This window comes from Cryphonectria parasitica (assembly GCF_011745365.1).
Source record: "Cryphonectria parasitica EP155 unplaced genomic scaffold M406scaffold_1, whole genome shotgun sequence".
Classification (NCBI taxonomy): Eukaryota; Fungi; Ascomycota; class Sordariomycetes; order Diaporthales; family Cryphonectriaceae; genus Cryphonectria; species Cryphonectria parasitica.
The window spans coordinates 3,615,824-3,632,411 of record NW_024468909.1 but is presented as its reverse complement, the minus strand read 5'-3'; the positions used below and the strand labels follow the sequence as shown (position 1 = coordinate 3,632,411).

Sequence of the window (16,588 nt, the reverse complement as noted above, 5' to 3'; positions counted from 1 at the left end):
AACAAGTGGCGAGCCAGGTCTGATCTTGGCTCCCTTTCCAAAGAGGTGCCGAAACAATCCAAGCCTTATGCGCCGGTTTTTCTCGTAATAGTTCATTGACAGCGGGAGTTCGGACCACGCACAGGTATCGAGGAGAAACTCCGAAGGCTGAGTCGGGTCGGGCAAGTCATCTAGTTGGTCGATGACGTATCGCCAGAGTGGCTCGTACGAGGCATCTGCTAGTCGATACAGTGCCATTCGCAAGAAGTCATAGCATCTCAATTTGGCGCCGTGATCGATGAGTATTTGCATCGTCTCCATTGTTTCGAGAACGTTCTGCTTACGGACCTTTACAGGTGGCGACTCTGAGAAGACAGAGTGGGCAAGCACTGTGATCTGATGACGCCGGTCCACAAATCCGTTTGGATCAACTCCAGCGGATATTAGGAGCTCTACCGCGGCGAGATTTCTCAAGCGAGCGGCTCTGGAGAGAGCGAGAGGGCCTTGCCTCGGAAGATCTTTCACCCTCGGGATGAGGAACTTTAAGAGGCTGGTTCCACGCTTCTGAACGGCCCGGGCCAGAATAGCAGGTGTGATCGCTGCCCCCTTTCGTAGGAGAAGACTTATGATTTTGAAGTTTGCCATACAGGGACCGTATGCTGCGACTTTCCCGATCGCAAGCTCGAGTAGTACCGACCTGCCCTGGCCAAACAAGGAAGACAAATGAATGTCATTAACAAGGTCGATCAGCGTCTCGATAGGAGCGTAGTCAATCTTCCTCCTCCTTCTGAAGCTACCTCGATAAAATCTGGGATAATTGAGTACCAAGGACTCCAGCAGAAGCAGCTCCAGCCATTGTGGCATGTCAGACGGAGAGACCGCACTCTGCGTTATCAGATAATCTCTGACGGTTTCAGGACACCTAAGGGCAGCCCAGAATCCTGCTCTGGTGATCTGCGACTCTGGTGATTTCACATGCAGAGCCATTTTCTGATAAATCCGAACGTCGACAAAGTAGTAACAATAGTCCAGTAGTGAAAGTGGCCAGCGCTTATAGAAAGGGGTTAAAATAATATGGCCAAACCGATGGTAGCTGTAGCCTGTTATATGCGGGTTAGATCGAGGTAGCGAACCAAATTCGATGAAAACGTCAATTTTGTCCAATATCGCGTCAAAGAAATCCATGTGTTGATCATTGTCGGCGTCAAGAAATTGTATTGAGAATCCGAGCTCTCTTCCAAGATTAGTAAGGTCTTTCGGGGCGGTCGAGGCGATCAGGACCTTTGCACATTCGACATGGTTGTTTTGGAGAGCTGCAGAAATAGAGAGGAATAATCTTGTGCTTGCATTGAACCACCAGCCATTCTCATAAAGGGCACCCAATTTTTGGACCAGATCAGTTCTGCCAATTTTGCTTGTGCATTCAAGGCATGTCCAGAACAAGTCGTTGTGTTTGTCTAGCCAGCAATGTTGAATTCCAAAGTCGAGAAAATTCAGAAAATAGTCGAAATGTTCTTGTTGAATATTCGTTAGCCAGACGAATGTGGCCATGAGATTTCTCCATGAAGCTTCGAGGATGTCACGAAAGTGAGAAGTGGTGCTAGATGCCGAAAGTGTTCCAGAGGCCTGAACGAGATTGACGAAAAAAAACGACAGCCGATTCACGTCATAAGCGTACCTATGGACCAGGTCGTTGGAGCACAAGTATATGACTTCTATCAGATCGCGGATAGCCTGGAGTTTCCGAGTGAGTGGTTCAGAGGTTGACTGTGAAAGACTTTGACCATTTCCGGTGAAGGTCCACGGAGATGTAACTGAGGAGGTGGTCATGACCTTTGGACTTGGGGATGGCGATGAGCAATGCCCTGTAGTATATGATCCCGTGCGGGTGCCAAAGGGTTTCTCGAAGGGCCCTGTCGGCGAGATACTTGCAAGGGCGAACCTTTGGATCAGGTCTAGAACCGATCAGCAACCATGATGAGATCTAAGACCAAATTAATATACACGTACCGGTCATTTCTTCGACGAATGTTACGACTGGGATGCCTCGGATCGCCAAAGCGTATGGGTATAGCGAGCGGATCTGTATTGGAGTATTCGGATCCAAATTCGGATCTGTACACGACAAGGCATACATATTTCTCAAGGTACCGATCACATCCGCCGCCATCATAGGTGATCCCAACTCATGCACCTTGATGTGGGTGCTGTCAAATGGGTTGATGCTCTTGCCTCGTACTTGGTCAGCTTGTGTTAATATTGCCCAGTTGACTTCAGGGACAACACGAGGACCGGTGCCTGTGTTCAATGATGCGACACCGAGGTCGGGAGAGGGTGTACGAAGCTCGATCCCCGGAGGGAGAGGACTCAATGGCTCTGCAATATTCAAGGTCAACGTTAGCTCGAGACGGCAGCCGAGGGGTTCAGTGAGACGGACCACTCACCTTTCAATGAAGAGTGTCTGACGGCTCCAGACCTTCTCATCTCTTTCCATGCCCTTCTCCACTCGATCAACTCATTATTGAGAAGTATCTTGGACTCTTTGCCCTGGATCTTTCGCTGCTCGTAGTGCTGGTGGATTCGGGGCCAGTCATTCTTCTGCACTTTCTTGCGGAAGCCGAGGGTGTTCTTCAGCTTCACCTCCCATATATGTTTCCTACGTAGACATATTGATTTATTTTAGCATTCATAATAAATAATAGCCGTCCACTGAATTTGGGGGGAGAAAGATCGAGGACTTACGGGAAGACGGGAAACCCATGCTCACTCTCCATCGTTGCCTTTACAGCAAGCAGTGAGCAGTCCTTTCTCGGCCTCTTCCGGTCGAAATACAACTCCCGAATGCGTGCGGCATGTTCATGCCAAATAGCATCGTTGCCATCTCCTTGAGGAGGGTTACGTTGAGTAGCTGGCATTTTGATGTGATGATATCCTTAGCACGAGGGGTAGAAGGTATCTGGTTATGCAGAAATTGAGCCGAAATAGAGAGACTTTCGAGTGCAATAGTGGTAAATCAGTATTGAGATTGAGGTCTCGGGAACAAAAGGGGGACGACCTGAGTGGCCGTCTCAGGCGTGTGGGTAATGTATATGGCAAAGAAATGTTGAAGAGATCCGCGTGTCTGGGCAGGAAATGAATTGCTTTGCCGCAGGAACGGCAAGACAGTGTCCACACAACTTCTGGACTTAGTTGTTGTGAGCCAAAACAAAGAGATTTGTGAGTATGATACTGGCACAAACAGTGCTAAGACGGAATTCGAAGAAGAGAAAACATCCAAGTGCCCATTTCAGGCTCCCAGATGTTATACGGCAGACAAATATGACAAGTGAGGTCAGAGAGGACACGAAATTCCGTACTTTGATCCGTTGATAGATAAGTTGGAAGAGTCAAGACCCGCCTGAAAGTAGAAGGGGGAATTTTGGCATTTATATAATCATGGGATAAGGCTCGCAGGCAGACGGAGTGTCGAGCAATCTACTTTACGCATAACGGCGAGCTGGCCAGCCGGCATCAACGCCTGTGGCTTCATGCGGTAAGATATACACTTGCAACGTTGTCCAAAATCTGACAAACGCGATTCGCTCCTTGTCCCGCCACTGGGCAACAATACGTCTCATTCGGGAATGGCACAGCTGCACTTCACACCTGCAGCACTGGCGATGCAGGCACTGCCCACCATCTATATCGGAAAGGCCCCTCTTGTCCAATTTCAGTCACTTAGATTGGTCGCCTGCTTTTCAAGCCCTTGCTTGCGGATGGTGGCTCTTTTATTGCCCAAGAGCAGGACAGTATCCTGGATTTGTCCAATTTCAGAGGCTCTCAGTGGTCTGTCGGCCAGCATGCATCCAGGGCATTATCAAGTGCACTTTCGAGGTGGCTCCAAAGGAGAAATGGTATGTGATAGGCCAGATTTTGGACAAGACCCTGCAGCATGCTCTCATCATGTTTTTGACTTGGCATCATGGCTGGCCATCATCTTGTCCAAAATCTGACAATGCTGGACCACCGCAGCATCAGTCACGCAGAACAAGGAAGTCTTCATCTCACCCATTGAACTTATTTAAGACTGTTGCATCCTCTTCTTGACTTGACCTCGATCCCTCTCGTCTTGCTCTTCCCAAGCTAGCCCCTGAAAAACTAACAGACTCGAAGACTTAAACAACCTCAACATGGCTCTGAATACAAACGCCATTATAGCCCTCGTCTCCATCTTCATAGCCTGTGTCCCGGGCATCTGGTTCATAGCCCGCCTCTACAGGACCCGCCGCACCAGGGCAGACCACCAGGCCGTCCTCCTGCCTCTGCATCACCTTAACTCTAGGCTGCCGCACCAGCCTCTGCAAGACGACCACGCTCCAGACTGGCATGTTGCATCCCGCTTGCCCCTCGCAACCCCTCGCAGTGACGAAATTCTCCTGTCCAGAGCGCTTTCAGGCAGGCCTTGTGTGGCGCTCAGGAATGTCTCGATGGTGTCTGTGGTGAGGGACAGCCCCCCCCCTTTTACCCCTTCAATCTTTCCCTTTCCCAACCCATGAAGGTCATTGGCGAACTGTGCTGACGAGGCTGAGAACGTGCGTCTCTAGGGACGTGTTGAGACAGGTGAGCTTCGTGTTATAGCATCAGGCAGTTGATGTTGACAGGGGTGGCGAGGAAGATAACAAGAAAGCGAGCTCATGAGAAGAAGAGGAAGGTGGGAGGACAAGGGCAGTGGGAGAACATTTGAAGAGAAACAGCTATCACAGAAAATCCTATTAGAAGCAACAATGACACAGTGGTACTTCCTTAGCTTAGCTGTAGATAAAATCTTGTCTATGCAGATGTAAGCAAGAGTCACAAGTGTTTCACAACGGGCCATCTTGATGCAGAGAAGGTTCAATGATGGCTTGTTATTAGTCGAGTGCTCCTCGCACCCTGTTGGTTGTGAATAAAGCCGTGAACTCCCTTTGTTGTGGATGTCTGCAAGAGTCCATCGCAGCAGTTGTGAGGTCAAAGTGCTACTAGACTTATATGCTGTCCCGGATTCCCTTTTCTCCCACTGCAAGAAGACACCACCGAGGTGTCTTTTTTTAAACATAAAAATGTGAAAGCAAAGGCCACTCACATCGACGGGAGTCCTCTGGCCAACGAGAACACACGTGGCGGAAGAAAGAACCCGTTCACCTCCAAACGCCTTGCCCTGTCATAGACTGCCGTGTCATGCCATGCCCTTCTTGCCATGGTTCCAAACGCCTCCAATATTCCATGCCATTATGGAAAGTCGTCTTCTCTTGTTGAGTCAGATGTTGTTGATAGATGAGATGCAGTGCGCCCTCATCGTAAATGTAAATGCGGTCTTGAGTGTGCAGACAAACATGATATCTGGCACACAGCAGATCTCCCACGTTAGCAACGCCGTGTGTCAAGAGGCACATGTTTGCATGTGCCCCTCTCGCCTACTCCTCTACAGGCAGGACCTGCGAGTCCATGCTGTTCCACTCTGCCTCAATGCGCTCCCTGCAGGCCACAAAGTTAGCATCGCGAAACCATCCCGGCACACACGTTCTCTCGCTTTCATCCAACAAGAATTGATTAACGAACCTGGAAGTTTCCTGAAGCTCAAACGGCCTGAGGCCCTTCAGTTTATGCTTCACAAAGTGCAGAAAACGGTCCTGCGTGCGACCCCTCTTGAATTGCAAGAGAAGTTTGCGCTTGTTTCTATACCTGGAAGGTGGGGTCGTGTGGATCACAATCTTTCCGCAGTCCTCGTCCTTTGTGTACTCGATCTTGTCGAGCTCGGCCAGACGCACGTGGAAGTCGAATGGATCCTGGTACACGCCCCAGCTGGAAGGGTTGACGCCCAGGAGGACCTGGTGCTCGAAGTACGGGTTGTTGCCGTCGACGACCCAATGGAGGTATTGGGCGTAGTTGAGGCTGGTCGTGTACTCGGGTGCTCGTACTTGGATCACGCGCCAGTCGGTGGTCGTCATCCTGCTGTGGCTGATCGAATCACTCGAGGTATAACCGTCATATTCGAACTCGTCACCCTTCTGCGGCGCGGGGACACTTCCGAGGTCGGGTGACGCGGTCTCGCTCATCTCCTCGCGGTTGGGTGCTGGGAATTTGCCCAGGTCCAGGCGCTGTTTCTTGGTGTCATGGGGAGAGGTCGGGCCTGACGGGCCATCCGGTTGGAATGGCTGATCGGCCTGCTGGGGGTTGTCGAGAGAGCCGCGTCTGCGCTTTCGTGGCGTCTCGCTGTTTTCTCTGCGCCGTGGGCCACCGGGCTTGGATGACATACCCTTCTTGATACCAGAGGGTCTACCGATATTGCCAACGCCAGCCCTGGAGCGGAGGGCCCGGATCTTTACATCATGATAGAGCTCGTGCACCGTCTTGGCCAGGCTGAAGGCCTCGCCCTGCTCCTTATATATCTCGTGCATGCGCTCGCGGACCCACTCGACGGGGGTGATGTCGATACCTAGCCTGGGCAGCTCCTCCATCACCTGGGCAAGCCGGAATATGGTGTCGTAGTTCACGAGGTTCCTCGTGATAAACTTCTTGGCGACCAGTTGAAAGGGGTGGACCTCACCCTTCTCGAGGAACTCTATGATCGCCTTGCCTCGGTTGACCTGGCGTCCAGCCAAGAAGCGATTCTTTCCCGTCGCAAGGCATTCCTCCAGCTTGGCCTGCCACTCGTCATATCTGGCCTGGAGCTGGATGATGGGTTCTTCCCACCTCGGCTCCCAGTATGGATGAGTGGAGCTGATCTTCTCGACAGGCACACCGCGCATGATCTCGGGCTCCGTGAAGACGCTGCCGTTATGGCGGAGGTGTAGGCGCGCCGCTGTGATGTCCGGGCCAACCTCTTCCTCAAAACCGCCATACTCGTCCCCTCCGTAGCCCAACGGCCCCCTATTCTCCGCCATAGCCAGCGGGGGTAGCGACTTCCTGACGACTTTCTTGTTGGGCAGCGAAGTGCGCTTGGAAGGAACAGTAGCGGGGGCAGAACCCCTCCCTTGGCTGCCGTTCGTAGGCGCGAACCCGCCAGCGGGGGACGAACTAGCCTGGATGTTGTACTCCTGCTGCCGGTCTGCGTGATACGAAGAGCCAATACAGCCCTGCCGGTTCCACTCGCAGTTGGCGCAGCGAGGGAACTCGTTGCCGCCGAGGATCATGCAGCCCAGCCAAGTTCCCGCGCGGTTGCTACAGGCTGTGCACTGTGTTTCCTGCTCCTCGCCCGTGGCCTGGATCATACAGCTCAGCCACTTGGCCCCCTTGTTATCGCTGGGCTCGTAGATACTCTGCATCGTCTCCTTGTTGAACTTGCGGCCGGGGCGGACGATGACCCTTCGCTTGACGGGAAGCTGGAGAACGTGGCGGATGAATTTGTTGCTCAGCTTGATCCGCTTGACGTGGTCGACAAAGTTGCCATCGATATCCCAAACCTCTACGCCAGTCGGGGCTGTGATGTCGTCGAATGGCTGCGAAAGCAAGGAGTCGTCCTCTGTGGCTGCCTGCACGTAGGCGTGCCTGGCTGCGACACCGTTGTGGGTCGGACTGGGCTCACCAGCTGCTGTGACATCCCTTTCTGCTGTACCACTGGGGCGAGCAAGCGCATGTGAGGAGGAGGAGGGTTGTGGGACTCGCTCGTCGTTGGCGTACGGTTGCGGTAGTTGTTTTGCGGGACCAGTCTCATTTTCCTCGAGGGCGGCAGCGCGCTTTACTGCCTTTTCATACTGAGCTTTAAAAAATCTCTTTGCGTTTCCGTCCTGATCCTCCCTCCGCCTTGCAACAATCTCCTTGGCTTCCTCGAATTGCACGTCCATCCGCGTCAGATCCTCGTCCACCTTGTCGCACTCCTTCTTGAGAGACTGGAGCCTCTCGCTCAGGCGGGCACGTTCGTCCAGCAGCTGCGCATGTCTTGCCTTCAGCTCTGCCGTTTTCGTCTCGTACTTCTCATCCATGGACTGGTCCTCCAAGGCCCGCGCTGCCTGAGCATCCCTCCAGTACTCGGCCTCGATATTGACCCAACCGGCTGGTGGAATGTCGTCTGGACCTGTGGATGTCTGTTCTGCAGTGTCATGTTCACTGGCAGCAGCTGCTGGTGCTGGTGCTGGTGCTGGTGCTGGTGCTGGTGCTGGTGCTGGTGCTGGTGCTGGTTGCATCGGTGCTGTTGGTGCGGCTGGTGTTGCCGGTAGTGGTGACGACCGGGGCAGCGCGGCACTCGACATACTCCGAGTGTGGTGAGGAAGGGACGATACAGCAGCAGGCGGCGACCTAGGGTCGTCCCTAGGGCCGCCGCCGTCTTGCATGGGTGTCGACATGCGAGCTTTTTAATAAGAGAAAGCGCGAAGTGGTAGTGCGAAAGACGAATGGACAAGCAGGTGCTTTCACCGAGAGGAAAGGCGTTTATGTCTCAACCAGAGACTTTTGCGCGCAGCCTATGTCAGCCTGGGGGTCTAGTGAACAGAAAAGAATATTGCGGATTGCGATGAGACAGGGGGGTGGATCGGATCGGATGTGAAAGTCAATGCGAACATGCGCCGACTAGTTGCACAATGTGAAGATGACGTGAATTAAGAGTGTGGAGCATAAAGCCGTCGGGACCTGGGAGCCGACGAAGCGCTGGCGCGAGAAAATGGAGTGTTGATGCCACGGGAGGAAGAAAACAAAAAGGAGGAGCAGGAAGGAGAGAAGGAGAGGGGGAGGGGGTGCTTGGGTAGAGGCTATGATCGTGAAGACGACAGAATTTTTCTTCCGAAAGAAAAAAAAAAGCCGAGATGGATCGAGCCAGAGTGAGAGAGGTCAGGAGAGGAAACTAGGGAGGTGTGTCGGTCCATATGAGAAAGAAGGTGGATGGATGGATGGATGCTAATAATAATTGTGAAGCCACCCCAAACATTAGGCGGAAATACACAAAGACGACCTCGGTTGCTACCGGGCGCGATGAGGGAAGTGGTAGCAGTGCATTGATCAGGGAACCAAAAAGAAAATAGGCACAGAGCGCGCGCCTTGTAAATCTCGCAAATGTCCGGTGGCAGTTGGCTCGAGGCTCAGATTAGGGAGGGCTGTGGGGCGGCGTGCATTTTCTTACCTAGTCTGGTCAGGAATTGTGAACGAGGATGTCCTCGCTCATGTGGAAGGGAAAAAGGTATGAAGGGAAAACTTTTTGATCGGCTTCGTAGGTACGCTGCGCTCGCACCGGCTGAAGGGGTAATAATTGTTTCGACTATCGCCCTCTAGCTTCAGGGGATTGTCTTCTTGTCGAGTCTGTGTAAAGGGGGGTGTCTGGGTCGTCGCCAACTGATTCGTACGGCTGAACACGCACAGAGTCACGGGGTATCGTGTCTGCGATGAGAGTGCCCAGTAAGTACAATAGTACAGCGTGGTAGAAGTAGAAGATAGTCTGGTTTAAGCGAGTTCGTGAAGCGCGTATAGACCAAACAGGACAGAGTGTTGGTTGAGGAGAGAAGGGGGGGGGGGTGTTGGGAAGGCGAGGATGGGTACGTAAAGCTTGGAAATAATATTAAAATGCGACGGCAAGTGTAGTGAGTGAATGGCACGGTGCTCGCATATAGGGGCCAAGAGCCTATACTCGGGACCAAGAAGTATGTACGCACTAGGGCAAAAGTCTGCTTCGGGGACTGGATGGCAACACCGACCTAGTTGGGAGATGCTTCGCGCGGCGCGCACACGAGTCAGGCCACATTAAAGTCTCTGCTTCTTTCGAGGTCTGATCAAAAGGCTCGCAGGGTCGAACAAGTCAAGCGAGTTCGAGGTCGACTTCGGCGCTACTAGGAGAGTTCTGGCTGGGCAAAAGATTTCGCATGTGCAGGCAGATGAGTAAGGTAGCATTATGGGGCTGTAGCCGTATTTCCGGGCAAAGCAGTGATGAAGGGCTTTTCAGCAGCCCAGTAGTTTGTCTCTATGCCGTAAGCTGCAGCCCAGATGTTGCATCGGATTCGAACGGACACGGTTGCTGTTGGCTCGTAGCGAAACGAAGGGAAAGGGGGCAAAGGCGTATCTTCCCACACACACTCACACACAACGTGGCAACTTGTGCTGATTGAAAAAAGACGAGGCGGACCAAGTTCTGCATTCATTTGGAGGGAATGAAAGGTGGTGGCGGCAGAGTAGCTAAAAGTATTTCTGTAAGGGCCTCGCCCCAATGTACTTACATAGTAGCATGTCTAATCTCGGGGCTTTGGGCACGGAGTTTTAGAGAGGGCCTAACGATACTAAGCCATGTAGGCGCCTTGGGCATTTGTGGGCCTTCGATCTGGATGGAAGCAGGAGCACTACGTACTAGTATGTACAAAGTAGGGCCTTCTGGGTTGGGAGAGCTAGGCAGGCTGGTAGGCTGCAGACAAAATCCTCCAAGTAGGGTAGCCATGATTGCATGTACCATAGCAGACAAATCTCCACTCCTTTGGCAAGGCTACATACTGTAGCATTGCAGTACTTAGCATAAGCCCAAAGGAGATTTTGGACCTGCGCCCCCATGTCCTTATTACTCTACTACTGACGAGAAACACACGCAGTACAAAGTACAGCAGCCCCACTTTTGTGACAATAAGGGCCCTCAATCTATACTTAGAGCTCCACTACAGCAAGTGGGAGGGGAAGGTGGTGGGATTAGATCATCCGTCATGGCCTTCAAAACCAGCCGGGCATGAACAATGTGCGGGTCAGTATTTCAATACTAAGTTGACATCAGGACTAGTCATCAGGATTACTGAAGAGGAAGCCTCGAGATTTCAATGTTCTGATTAATAATAAAAAAACATGAAGGCTATACTCACAGGACTTCGCCATGTCACCAGCTGAAAGATGAAGTGAACTTCTGTCACATGGCAAAGCGCCGCCACCAGTGGATGCTGGGCAGTGTAGATTGCAGGTTAGCTAGCAGAGCTCAAAGTACTTCTTTGTACATATAATAGTAGATTTATGTCGGAAAAAAACATGGATTGTGTAGCACATCAGAAAGGATGGTACATAGCAGTAAAAAAGGTACCAGGGTGTCTACTAATTGTGAGAGGGGAGGAGCCAATCAAGCCATACATTACTCTCAGCTTCAGACACTCATTTTTACACCCTTGGTATTCTGCAGCGACAGCTCACTGCTGCTAGATTACAAGGGAGACTGGCTGTCATTTGCAGTACATAAATTCCTCTGTTAATGAGCTGGAATACTGTCAGGTTTTGTTCCCCCAGGACTTGAGCATGGTCGTATCAACTTGTCCACTTGTGAAAAGGATGCTCGGGCGGAGTTAGCCTGATGTCCTTCTGTGTCATGCTGCATGGGTTTGCTGGGAAGATCTCCGCACTTGCCTAGGTGGTGGTTGGTTGGCTGGTCTATTGGTTGGTGCTTCCACCCTCCTCAAGTCAATGCATCAATCAATCCAAGTTTGGGTTCTGCTTCGGTCAGAAAAGTCCGTCAGCTCCTGGGGTGTGGTAGATCCAGCGGGTTACTCTCATGAAGTTTGCTGTTCCGAAGCTAAAGAGAATGTTGAGTATAGGACTTAGCTTCAACTATTGTCTGGGTGACCAGGTAGAATGTCACAACTCAAAATCAAAGGTGGTCAAAGTGGAGACTCAGTGCTGCGATACTTCTACAAATGTATACTTTTAGCTGGTGTAGTGCATCCATGAACAGCATTTGCAGAGACCTGATGAAGGATGAGCAGGAGCTGGCTCCCCTGCCCTTCCCCTGCCAGGTGCAGGCATGTACTGCAAGTAAACCACAGACGTGTTGGTTAACAATAGTCTAGTGATTATTTAGCGTCTAAGATTGGCTTAGCCTACTTATTTACATATGTTCTCTGTGCATGTACATGTGGATGGGTCATGAATACCAACATGCTTCAGACTGGTCTCTGGACATGTACAGGATTTTTCTCGTACAAGCAATGAAGCAGCTACAACATCCCCAGACCAGATCCGTCTTGCTGTGAATCACTCTTATTTCAGAAATTTGGGGAGATCACCTCCACTTCCAAGGTTTGGCATTTTTACCGAGATGGCCATGAGCCAAATTCTGAACAACATTTGAAGCATGCTCGGAAACCAAAATTCTGGACTAGTCCTCTTCTCCAACTCATGGGTAGAGAACTGTATGTGCATTCTTGGTACTTGGTTCCACTTAAACACCTGGGCAGCAAGTTGTGATCTCATCAGTTTGCTTAGAGGGTGAAAGGGGGGGGGGCTGCAGCCACTACCATGCGCCCCTGTTTGAGGTCATATCATAGGTGTATGCATGTGGTGCCCTGGAGCTGGGCACTATTGACTTTTCAGTGGACCCTAGTCTGCAGTCCTTGTGGACAAGATGAGACTTGGATCCAGATGTCAAACGAGTGACTCGGCGAAGACCTACAGTGCTTTGTGTTTCAAGCAATGGTGAGTGAACTTGCAGACTCTTACAACAGTAACTGGACGGCTGTTCCGGATTGCTCTCTTCGCACATGAAGTTGAATGAGAGAAACATGAAAGGGGATGATGGCACCAATTCCATGTATATCTGATCGAGCATACTGTAATCCAGATGATTTGGGGAGGTATTTTTTTCTTCCTGGTAAATTTATACATAGCAATGGGGAGTGACTTACAGCAGCCCACCGGGCCCCATAAGTGTGGGTCATTGGGGTGGGTCTGCAAGGAACAATGACACCTACTATGTAAGTACTATGCGCAGGAGGAACTGAGTCGAATAAAGTAATGAACTACTAAGCATTTCAAAAGAATTCGTCAAGCGCCACAACGCAATGAGCCGAGGTTGGATCAGACAGAAAAAAGACCCCACATAATACATAAATGGCGAGGGATCGAGATATACATCATCACCTTCTTGCCACGAAGGAGAGAAAACGGCATCTGTCAGTGGTCCAATTATTACTGTGTCGCTCCATCGTGTTCCTGATCGGGTAATCGCGAAGGCGTATCCATGTTTGTCAGATCTATCCAATCCAGGACTAGTCGGCCACATATCGTGTTTCTGACCCTTCGGTTTCGGGTCAGCCGATGGACTAAGTTGGGAATCAAGATCTGCGCTAAACGGGCCAGGTCAGATTTACGTAGTTCTTTTTCATCTGATTATGATACTTGAAATTGTGCTCTCTTTACCCCGTGACTCATCAGCCTCTCCCTTCTTCATTCTTTTAATGTTTTTCGTTCTTCCAATCCCTCTGCCCCCTCTTTCCCTCCATTCTTGTCAGGGTTTCGGCGCTGCTTGCCGACTCGTGTGACATCCCGGGTCTAGCATGGGAATAGATAGCCTGGCCGGCCACTAGTCGTCCACCCTTTACCCGGTCGCTTTCTGTCTCTTTTCTGGGCTTTCGCTGGGGACCCGATCCTATAACCTACTAGGTATGTAATCCGTGGATGGGGCACTAAGCTTCCTCTTCGCCCTTTTTTGTCGTTATTTTTTCTGCTTTGCGCGCGGCTTTCCGCCCTTTTCCTGCATGTTGATGCTGTTGCTGTGTTTTTACCTATTATGTTCCCCCAGCTCTTTATTGACTACTTTATGTCACATTTCATCAAGTACTTACCTAAGTATGTACATAACCACGCATGTGCATGTTCTGCAAGATAGGGGAGGGATTCAAGTACCGATAGGTTTTTCCATGTGCCGGTTCGTCCCTTCATCTGGATCTGTTCGGACTCAAATGCAAGAGGCTATCTTAGGCCTCGGAAAGAACAAGGAATATTCGAGGTGTGCCCTCCTCCCCACCAGCAAATGAATGCTGCTCCAAGCCCTCACTCACTCACTCGCCTTCGGGCACTTTTTTCCCTTTCCTTTTTCGATGTGTCACTCACTAATCGCGGAGGCAAAATCCGTCGTTACAGCCGTACCCCTCGCACAGAGTGGTGACTAGCCCAACCGTATTAACAACAGCTGATCGAATTAATGAGATGACCCCACCACCCTTCTGCGCCCCCTATCTTTTATTCCCTTTCTCTTTGCCCAACAGTCGTCTTATTGCCAGGCTGATTAAGTAGCACCATTCCCATACTATTCCTATAGGCCCAGCCGCGCCGCGCCGCGTAATCACGGGGGTCTTTAGTGCGTGATGCATTAGTGCTTCATATTATGCGATCTGATGATTAGTCGCTTTCCATTGACCAGTTGGTATCGGACGACAAGAACCAAGTCGACAAGAGATTTCTCATCCTCTGGGCGGCTCTTGTCCGCCCCCCCCCCCCTTCTGCAATTTTACCCGTCAGCAGCCAGCCCTAGTGGACTGCTCCCTTAAGCGACCACTCCATTCAGACCCTCAGATTTCCTCAAAAGTACGAAATGCGGCAGCTAATTCATATATCATGACACATAATTGTGTCTTCGCTGTATCGACACCCAGACATCTGCGTAGCCGATGTTCCGTGGCCCTAGTACCAGTCCTACACTGGCTTGCCTCTGTTGTGTCTCGAGCGTGCTGGCTGTGAATCCCAATAATAAAATGCGCAACAAAAGAAGTATCTAGTATTTCGAGTGTCGATTCGCGTTGGGTGACGGCGAGAATGGAGTGTCGTATGCGCTCGAGTGCGCGTACTGGTCGTCCTGGTACATCGTTGCTCGGCGATCCTCCTCAGTGAGCAATTCTTTGACCTCCCAGTTGTTCATCCTAGTTCCGACGGAGAATTCAAGGTCTTCCTTCGTGATGGAGTCCCAGAACTGAAGTCCTGTGTCAGCATCCGTCCACTTACTAGAAGCAGGTACAGGCGAAGGCGAAGAGAAAGAGAAAGAGAAAGAAAGAGAGAGAGAGAGAGAGAGAGAGTATATGTACCTTGTAGACCATCATGACCGCTAACAGGTTGCAGATGGAAGCCAGGAAGAGACCGTCAAGATAGTGGCTCACTGCATTGCAGATCTTGTCGCTGAAACCGTACAGGATCACCTGGCCAGCCACGAAAAAGAGGACGCCAAAGACGAGTTCACCCAGCGGCCAGCGATCCTGAAGCGTCTGCGTCACGAGGATAACCTGCATAACTAGATATACTAGCAACTGTATGCCGTTCAATAGGTACAGCACAACGAAGAGGCCCACGGTGTTGGTTGGGCCCAGCCCCGCCCAGCTCTTGAACGTCGCCAAGGACACAAGGAACGAGATGGCGAAGGCGGCGAGAGAGCACAGCCTCAGCATCCACAGTGACAGCGGTGTGCCATCCTCGTATAGCTGGAAACCCACGAAGCCGTTGATCAAGAGGCAGGTAACGAGGGCTGACGCGAGACCAGCTTGCAGGGCGACGAAGTACGGGTATGCTGTCGAGCCGGGAGGGGACACTCCTGCGTCGACAATCAGGGAGAAGAAGGTGAGGAGCATGTAGATGTAGAAAAAGTTGATGATCTCCTTTCGACCTAGATCAATTTGTCATTAGCAAATGCTCGTCTGCAATCCTGCTGCTAATTCACTGGGGTGTTTGTCGAATGTCGTCTGTTCAACTGCTTGTTGATACTTGGTGGCGCGCGCTCCATACCATCCAGTCTCTCAGAAATGTGGTCGAGGTATGCCGTCATAAGTGGCCGGCAAGACAACGACAAACGATATCCGCAGCACCCGTGAAGAATCCTCGTCTCAGCCAGGAAAACTACATACCGACAGCAGTAAACTTTCCCCTGACATGCAAGATCATGATGACGGTCATGACCAGCGACACGATATGTATCGCGCTCGCCGCCATCTGGAAGATGATGGTGTTCGCAAGCTCGATGTTTCGGGCGTAGCAATTCGCCTCGATGCCAACGCCATTAGAGATGGACGTTATCGCTCCGACGGATGCACACAGCGGTAGCGGCGCCGTTTGGCAGAAAGACGTGAAGTCGCCGAAGGCCATCTTGTCTGTCGTTGGCCGGTTCGTGGCCAGACTAGACGTTCTTGTGGTTGTGCGCAGTAACCCTTCTTCTTCGATTGAGGGCAGAGGGGGCAAATGAGGATGTTCGCAAGGCTGTCGAGTCGGGCGCACTGTGGACCCGGCGGTTGCGACTGCAGATCAGCCCTCGCAGGGTGCGAGATGAGGCTTCAGATCCGTGAATTTTCCGCGTCGGGTTGTCGCCACCCAGTCGTGGATGTCGCACAGGACAATATGCGGCGGCGGTGGCAGCGGGTCGGATGAGGCCTGAGTAGACCCTCTGGGACAGTAGAAGTGGGTGGGCGCAGTTCAAGAGTCCATCGACGGAGGCGAAGGGCAAGTAGAGAAAGAATACGAGGCTGAAACTGCGATGTACCGAACACGAAGGCTAGCAGTCTAGGCTCTTCTTCACTCCCTCGGTTGTTATAATAAGCAAACGATGGACATGAAAAGATGCAATGCAACGAGGGGTTTCGGCCGTGACGAATCTGGCAGTGGGTGTTGATTGTAAGTAAGTAAGCGAGCGTGATTCTGTTTCCCTTCCGCCGTCTGCTCCTTGACGCCTGACGTTGGTGGTGGCTGGAAGGGGAGAGAAGGACGGTAGTCACAAGCAGGTTCCCGTTTGTCGTTGCCATGGAAAAGGAGGTACCGGCCAACAGAAGTTGGCTGGGAATTGCTTAGGATCTGCCTCATTTGCAGGGCAACCCCCTGCTGGCTTCCAGTTGCAGGTTAAGAGTTGGGGGCGCTTAGCCCCACTGTTCACTATGGTGCTCAAATATACTATAGCACA

The 16,588-nt window shown here is 51.5% G+C and overlaps 3 protein-coding genes across 3 annotated transcripts; all 3 read right to left on the bottom strand.

The window, feature by feature from the left end:
• Window positions 1-1,735: 1,735 nt before the first annotated feature.
• On the bottom strand, window positions 1,736-3,331 carry M406DRAFT_349207 (uncharacterized protein; the record flags this gene model as incomplete). Its single annotated transcript, XM_040922452.1, has 4 exons — window positions 2,722-3,331; window positions 2,424-2,635; window positions 2,115-2,355; window positions 1,736-1,934 (listed from the first exon to the last, which is right to left on the bottom strand). Exons 1-4 carry the CDS (start codon window positions 2,892-2,894, stop codon window positions 1,736-1,738), a joined length of 825 nt encoding a protein of 274 aa, XP_040781377.1. The 5' UTR covers window positions 2,895-3,331.
• Window positions 3,332-4,840: 1,509 nt separating this feature from the next.
• On the bottom strand, window positions 4,841-8,279 carry M406DRAFT_349206 (uncharacterized protein; the record flags this gene model as incomplete). Its single annotated transcript, XM_040922451.1, has 3 exons — window positions 4,841-5,472; window positions 5,557-8,011; window positions 8,189-8,279. The coding sequence occupies 3 exons, from the start codon at window positions 8,277-8,279 to the stop codon at window positions 5,412-5,414; spliced, it is 2,607 nt and encodes an 868-aa protein (XP_040781376.1). The 3' UTR covers window positions 4,841-5,411.
• A 6,149-nt stretch (window positions 8,280-14,428) lies between these two features.
• Window positions 14,429-16,367, bottom strand: M406DRAFT_285082 (uncharacterized protein; the record flags this gene model as incomplete). Its single annotated transcript, XM_040918603.1, has 3 exons — window positions 15,546-16,367; window positions 14,736-15,307; window positions 14,429-14,623 (listed from the first exon to the last, which is right to left on the bottom strand). Exons 1-3 carry the CDS (start codon window positions 15,781-15,783, stop codon window positions 14,429-14,431), a joined length of 1,005 nt encoding a protein of 334 aa, XP_040781375.1. The 5' UTR covers window positions 15,784-16,367.
• Window positions 16,368-16,588: the final 221 nt, after the last annotated feature.